Below are 7,102 nucleotides of genomic sequence, written 5' to 3' on the forward strand. Positions count from 1 at the left end.
TGACAAATTTGAACCAAGAAGAATGCAATACACTATGAGATTTATCAGGAAATAAAACAGCAATCATACTTAAGATATATAATTTTGCATGCAGTATATTTTCGTCCTCGGTTTGTTGAGAATGTTTTTCTAATTCATCCAACTCGTCGTGTATCCATGTCAATTTTACCGAACCCTTCACCCTATCACTAAAAGGTTGTATGCCTAAAGCATCGATACAAGCATAATCGGGACCTTCGGTCTCACCTACTACAGCTCTCCCATCTACGCGGAGGCCAAACAACATATTTATATCCTCTAATGTGATTGTACATTCACCGGTCGGCAAATGAAACGTGTGTGTCTCAGGCCTCCACCTCTCAAGCATCGCAATTACAAGTTTAGAATCAACACTTCTAAAATTAATTTTGGAGACATGTCCAAAACCGGCTCTTTGCAAGTAAGGCTTGATAGCCTCACTTGGCTCCCTATCAAATATATGATTATGTAGTCTAAACCGTTTAGAATCATCCTATAAAAAAAAGTATATCATTTTGTTAGTATATAAAAATAATAACAAAATTAAACTTACGTATAAGAAATGCTAGTAATAAAACGTACGTATGCAGCCACGTTCTCTCTTGTTCCTCTATGAAGATCTCCCAAAGCAAGCAAAGCAGACATGTTGTGCAATTGTGGTAGTGGTAAACAAATTGTGTGTTTTAGATGAATATGCAACTTTAGAATTTGTAGAATGTGGTGAGTTTGTAGTGATAATGAGAGGTTGAATTTATAGTAAAATTGAATACATTGTATAAACCATTGGACTACCAAGTGTAATGCATGCAACCAAGGGGCATTCTATTATCCATTGGACTAACAAGTGTAATCCATGCATGCTTCTACTGGTTGATGAGACTACACAATGGTTGATGGGAAGCATGCATGCAGCATGCAGCGAAAATTGTGCCCCCTTGTGGTCCGTCCCACCCTTGGACGGACGCAAACTAGATCAAGTTAGGGTTCGGCCACGTCCTGGACGGACGCCAACGAGGAGTGTTTGGGTCCGGCCAGCCCCTGGTTGGACTACAACGTGATTCGTCCTTTGACTGGATGGACTCCCATACGTGTCCATTTTTTAGTTGGATTAGTTTAAATACCACTTTGTTTGAAACATATATAGCAACACACATTCACTTACAAAGAAAAATTGTTTGTTCAAAGAAACATTATATTGAAATTGAATGGCTCAGAGAAACATTATTTGTTCAGTGCATTACTATGGTGTTATCAGTAACGATCTAACCAACGGTTTTTCGTTTAGCAATACCGAAACAAAACGTTTCAAAGTGCATTGTAGAGCCGATTTTATGCATTTGAAGGAACGAATCGAAACAAAATTGCAACTTCCCGTAAGTGAAATTATTTATCGACTTCCGTTGTTTAATGGAGATAGCGGTATCATTTTTTTACGTCATGAAACCAATAGAGGACGACGATGGCGTTAAAGTGATGTTCGAATGTCACAATTCGTTTGCTCCTCTTGACGATATGGAGCTATATGTTCATATTGTTAGTCCTCCCATTAACCAATCGCAAGAGTCGCATTCGCATCAATACGGTTTGAGCCAACCCACTGATGAAGAGCCAACCCAAAACAACGAACCATTTATACCCGACGAACAGGTGGACGAGTACAGTGAGGATGAAATACAAGAAGTGCAATATGAAGATCTTTTTGGTGATGACAATGACCCTGATGATGTTGAGCCGTCGCAGCCTACACTTGCACGACCGATTAGCATGTACGCCCCACCGGATCACATGCGAAATATTTGTTTAGAAGAGGCACCGTCTGAATCAATTTTTGGTTCCCACATAACAAACTATAGTGATGTTGATTTATATGAGGGAATGGAGTTTGAAGACAAGGAGGAGTGCGTTGCTGCTATTCAACATTGGCATATCACCAATAATCTTGATTATTGGGTATACAAATCTGACACGAAAAGATATGTCATCAAATGCAAAAATCCAACTTGCAAATTCAAATGTAGAGCATCCGTTCGCAAGAAGAATTCTAAGTGGATGATAGGTAAGTTGAGTGGACCACATGTCTGCACAACCACTTCAATGTCGCAAGATCATAGACAACTTACATCAGATATTGTCTCTCACTGCATCAGAGATTTGGTTAACACCGACCCCTCAATTAAGGTAAAGCTCATAATTTCTCATATAACATGAAAGTATGGTTATAATATATCTTACAGGAAAGCGTGGATTGCAAAGGTAAAGGCCATAGAATCTTTGTATGGAAACTGGGAGACATCGTACAATGACCTTCCACGATGGTTATTGGTAATGAAAACATATCTGCCTGGAATGATAATAGACTTGGAAACATTACCTGCCTTTTCAAACGAAGGCAGCCAGTTGGGTGATAAGATGATATTCCATCGTCTATTTTGGGCTTTTCAACCATGCATCCATGGTTTTGCCTATTGCAAGCCAATTGTTCAAGTCGATGGAACATGGTTGTATGGAAGGTACAAAGGGACATTGTTGATGGCTGTGGCGCAGGATGGGAATGGTAACATTTTTCCAATTGCTTTCGCTATTGTCGAGGGTGAAACCAAGGATGCTTGGAGTTTTTTCCTTCGTAATCTAAGAATCCATGTGACACCCCAACCCAATCTATGCCTAATATCAGACAGACATCCATCGATTAAAAGTGCCTATGATGATCCTGCAAATGGATGGCAAAATCCTCCGTCATCACATGTCTATTGCATAAGGCATATTGCGCAAAATTTTATGCGTGCGATTAGAGACAAAGAACTACGTAAAAAACTCGTCAACATGGGTAATAGTCTGGTTGATCTTTATGAAGTGAATTTTTCAAATTCACTTTGTCGGTTTCTTGACATGTTTATTATTTGTAACAGGATATGCATTGACGGAGTCAACGTACAATTACTATAGAACCGAAATTCGTCAGACAAATAGAGATGCTATGGAGTGGATTGAAAATATCCCCAGGGAGAAGTGGGCAAGGGCGTTTGATAGAGGGCAACGATGGGGACACATGACGACTAACCTTGCAGAAGCAATGAACTCTGTGCTAAAGGCTACCAGAAATCTTCCAATAGCGTCTTTGTTTTCGGCCACATATTTTCGGATGGGAGCATTATTTGGTCAACGCGGACATGAATGGACAAAGAGGTTGACATCAGGCCAAACTTTTACAGACAAGTGTATCAAGGGGATGACTGAAGAAGTCAACAAAGCAAGCAGTCATAATGTTTACCAGTTTGACCGGGAGAGGTTCTATTTTATGGTGGCCGAAAGAATAAACCGCAACGATGGTCGTCCAACTGGTACTTACGGTGTTGATCTGCGAAAGCGAACATGTGATTGTGGAAAATTTCAAGCGTTCCATTTGCCTTACTCACATGTGATTGCAGCATGTGAAAGTATACGCCAAGACTACACCATTCACATACCCGACGTGTTCAAGATACAGCATGTTTTTAAAGTCTACCAACAAAGCTTCCAGATCCTCCCACATCAAGACAATTGGCCTCAATATAGAGGGCCTACTCTTTGTCATGACGAAACTATGCGTAGGAAAAAAAGAGGCCGCCCTAACAGTACTCGGATTCGAACCGAAATGGACGACGTGGAAAAGGAAAAGAGAATGTGTGGGATATGCCGTGAAGTAGGCCATATCCGAAGTAAATGTCCAAATGTATCAGGCTCGTCCAATAGGCCTCCTTAATGTTTACTTCAACTAGCTTTATTTAATGTTTACTAAAACTAGCTTTATGAATGTAATATAATGCTTTTTTAATTGAGTTTGCAACCATCAATGACTAAAACAACATTTCACATTGAACATAACTAAAACAACATTTCACATTACTAATACAACATTCAATGACATCGAAATAAAGACCGCCACAAATAAAACAACCACACATGAAACACTTAAAACGACATCACAGGAAACAAATAAAACATATTCTAAGAGATTACAACCATCAACACAATATCGTGTGGTCCTAGCATCATCATAAGGACACCAGCGTCATTTTTCACGGCTCTCCAAGAACGAGTTACTACTCCATTTGGGTCTTTCTCTGTGACCTGCCTTTCAATTTTCCTTATCTTTTCACCCTCAAGAATGTTTCCGTCTAACCATCCGATCAAGTGCCTTTGTAGATGCTCGAAAGTTTGAGTGTTCCATAGTTTGATCTTCAACGGAGGCTTTGTTGCTGAAAAAAATAATGTTGCATCTCTCTTCATAGGTGGAAACGTTGGAAGGGGTTCAGAAGACATCTCCAATAGTAACACTATACCTTCAATTGTAACTGATGTGATTGGAAATGTGGTTGTACAGTCTTATTTATAGGCAAAAAAATAATAATAAAATATATGCCCTCGTCCATCTATTGGCCGAACCCACACATGTTCGTCCATCTATTGGCCGAACCCACACATGTTCGTCCATCTATTGGCCGAACCAACACATCTTCGTCCAACCCGTGACTTACTCATAATTTTCTTATATTTTAATCATTATTTTTAATAAAAAAACCATTTTCATGATTAATAAATTTTTAAATTCAATTAAAATAAATATTGGCAAATGTATTTTTTTTAAATATATTTTAATATTTTTTTGAACCTTTTATTATAAATTAATTTTAATTATATTATAATATTTTTTATTGTATTTAATTGTATTTTATTGCCTTTAACTCATTTTTTAAAATAAAAAAACAATTTTTTATAATTAATATTTACAATTATATCAATTAAAAAAAAATTAAAATCAATATTTTAATGTTTTTTTAATTTATATTTTAATGTTTTTTATTTAATTTTATTGTTTTTTAATCTTTAATTAAAATAAAAAATCAATTATAGCTTTTAATAATCATTTAAATCAATTAAAACAAAAAAAAAAAGGGCCTAGTTTGCGTCCGGCCCACCCCTGGCCGGACCCAAACACGTGAAAATTTTTTACTTCCCATCCGTCCAAGGGGTGGCCGGACCTGAACTGGAAGTGTGGCATTTTGGTCATTTATTTTCACTTTGTGGCATTATGGTATATTTGTTTCATTTTTGTGGCAGTACAGTAAAAAAATCTTGAGAATCATGAAACATGAAATAACAAAAAACACTCCTTTGAGAATATAACAATCCCATCATAAACAAGAGCAACAACAGTTACTAAAATGATAAATACTTTCACATTACATCATGCATATAACAATCCCATCAACACTCAATTCAAAGATCAATCAAAATTCACAACTCACAAGTTTTTCCAAACCTTTCCTACTAAAAGCATAAAGCTTGGCACATCAAAGTGCCTTTTTATTACATAGCTAACAATGACACAATCACAATTTTGGTAGAAGCTTCAACAAAATCAATACACCATCATGATTTCGCCAAACTCGTCTTTTATTCATACGTAATACCCAACTTACTCAAATCCTATTTTCTTCCTGATCTCCAGGACGAACTAGAAACGAGAGTTTAAACTTGACATCGATTGATATCTTAAATTAACCTTGTAACAAGATACTTTATTCCTACAGATTACTAGTTCTTAAGTTACTGGTTCTTGAATGTATCTTGTTCCTGAGATACACAATGAACTGAAAGACCTCATCTTGATCAGGAATAGACTTAGAAACACTCTCAATTTTGATACATCTCTTAGCCCAATCAATGAACTTGGGACACTCTTTCTCTATGTTGATATTACCAAAAGTCTCATAGCCTTTAAACCAAGTGTAGAATGGAATAAGTGCTACATCCACATAACCAAGCTTCTCTCCTCCAAAATAACTCTTGTCCCCCAACTCTTGCTCCAACAGTTTAAGGGCTTCTATGAATTGCTTCTTTGCAGCTTCATGCTCTTTTCCGCTTTTGGCCCAAAGTTTCCTTCCAGTATCATAGATCTATTTCACATTGAAAATCGATACACGCACAATTAGAAGAAAAACCACAAACTATCAATCATAGAAAAGAGGCTAATCGATACGATATACCTTTTTGTCAACAAAATCAGCCCAGAATAAAGCGCGAGCTCTCTGGTAAGGATCAGAAGGCAACAAAGGAGATTTATCATTCCAAACTCGATCAATATACTGAACAGCAATCATAGATTCACAAATAGGTTTACCATTATGAATGAGAACCGGCACTTTCTTGTGAATAGGGTTATTCTCTAACAACAAAGGGCCTTTCTGGAACAAGTCTACATCTTTGTACTCATACTTGATACCTTTTTCAGCAAGGGCTATTCTGAGCCTCATCCCATATGGACTCGGCCAGTGATTCAGAAGAACCACTTGATCAACTTGATCAACTTGATCAGCAGCCATGGATAAGTGAGAGTTACAAACAAGAATGTTGATTGTGGAAGAAGGAGTGAGAGGCTGTGATAAAACAAACAATGCTTGGAATATTATTTATAATGAAAAAGAGTGTAGATGTGAAGATAGTGGCATGTATAATATACTTGGACGTGGAAAACAACAATATTGTAGAAGAAATCTATACGTTAGTCCGAAAGTCATTTTCATCATCAACTTTTATAGTAACAATGGGTGCTGCCAAATCCTTCATATTTCTCTTCTTCTTCTTCATCACCTTCTCCAATGAGATACGCATATTCGTTTATTTTAATTACAATAGGGTACAATTTGATTTGTTTTCATATGTTATGTTTTGAATCTCAATAATTAGAGTGGTTGAATAATAATAGTAATAAAAGTTGCATTATGCCATTTCTTTATTCAAGTGCTCAAATCATATTTTAAATTAAAGCAAAAAGAGCACAATGACAAAAATAAATGAGGTAATACTCTTTCTTCTCACTCTCGCACGTTTTTGCAATATACAACCATTATACATTTTTCTCCACTAACATTGCACTACATGAGATATTTTCTACTTATTCACAAGAGACAAATTGATAACAAATCCTAATTAATGATTCTCATTTAAAAGCAATAGTAACAATTAGATTAAGGGAATTGTAACACCTACATATAATATAAATTTAAAAACTATTTTTTATATATATATATATATATATATA

The 7,102-nt window shown here is 36.3% G+C and overlaps 2 protein-coding genes across 2 annotated transcripts; one reads left to right on the forward strand and one right to left on the reverse strand.

The window, feature by feature from the left end:
* The first annotated feature begins 1,455 nt into the window (after positions 1–1,455).
* On the forward strand, positions 1,456–3,760 carry LOC131628754 (uncharacterized). Its single transcript, XM_058899577.1, has 4 exons — positions 1,456–2,196; positions 2,253–2,271; positions 2,375–2,845; positions 2,928–3,760. Exons 1-4 carry the CDS (start codon positions 1,456–1,458, stop codon positions 3,758–3,760), a joined length of 2,064 nt encoding a protein of 687 aa, XP_058755560.1.
* A 1,435-nt stretch (positions 3,761–5,195) lies between these two features.
* Positions 5,196–6,472, reverse strand: LOC131628745 (probable glutathione S-transferase parC). Its single transcript, XM_058899570.1, has 2 exons — positions 6,048–6,472; positions 5,196–5,957 (listed from the first exon to the last, which is right to left on the reverse strand). The coding sequence occupies exons 1-2, from the start codon at positions 6,381–6,383 to the stop codon at positions 5,586–5,588; spliced, it is 708 nt and encodes a 235-aa protein (XP_058755553.1). The 5' UTR covers positions 6,384–6,472; the 3' UTR covers positions 5,196–5,585.
* Between the last annotated feature and the right edge of the window lie 630 nt (positions 6,473–7,102).

This window comes from Vicia villosa, unplaced genomic scaffold (genome assembly GCF_029867415.1).
Source record: "Vicia villosa cultivar HV-30 ecotype Madison, WI unplaced genomic scaffold, Vvil1.0 ctg.000477F_1_1_1, whole genome shotgun sequence".
NCBI classification, from domain to species: Eukaryota; Viridiplantae; Streptophyta; class Magnoliopsida; order Fabales; family Fabaceae; genus Vicia; species Vicia villosa.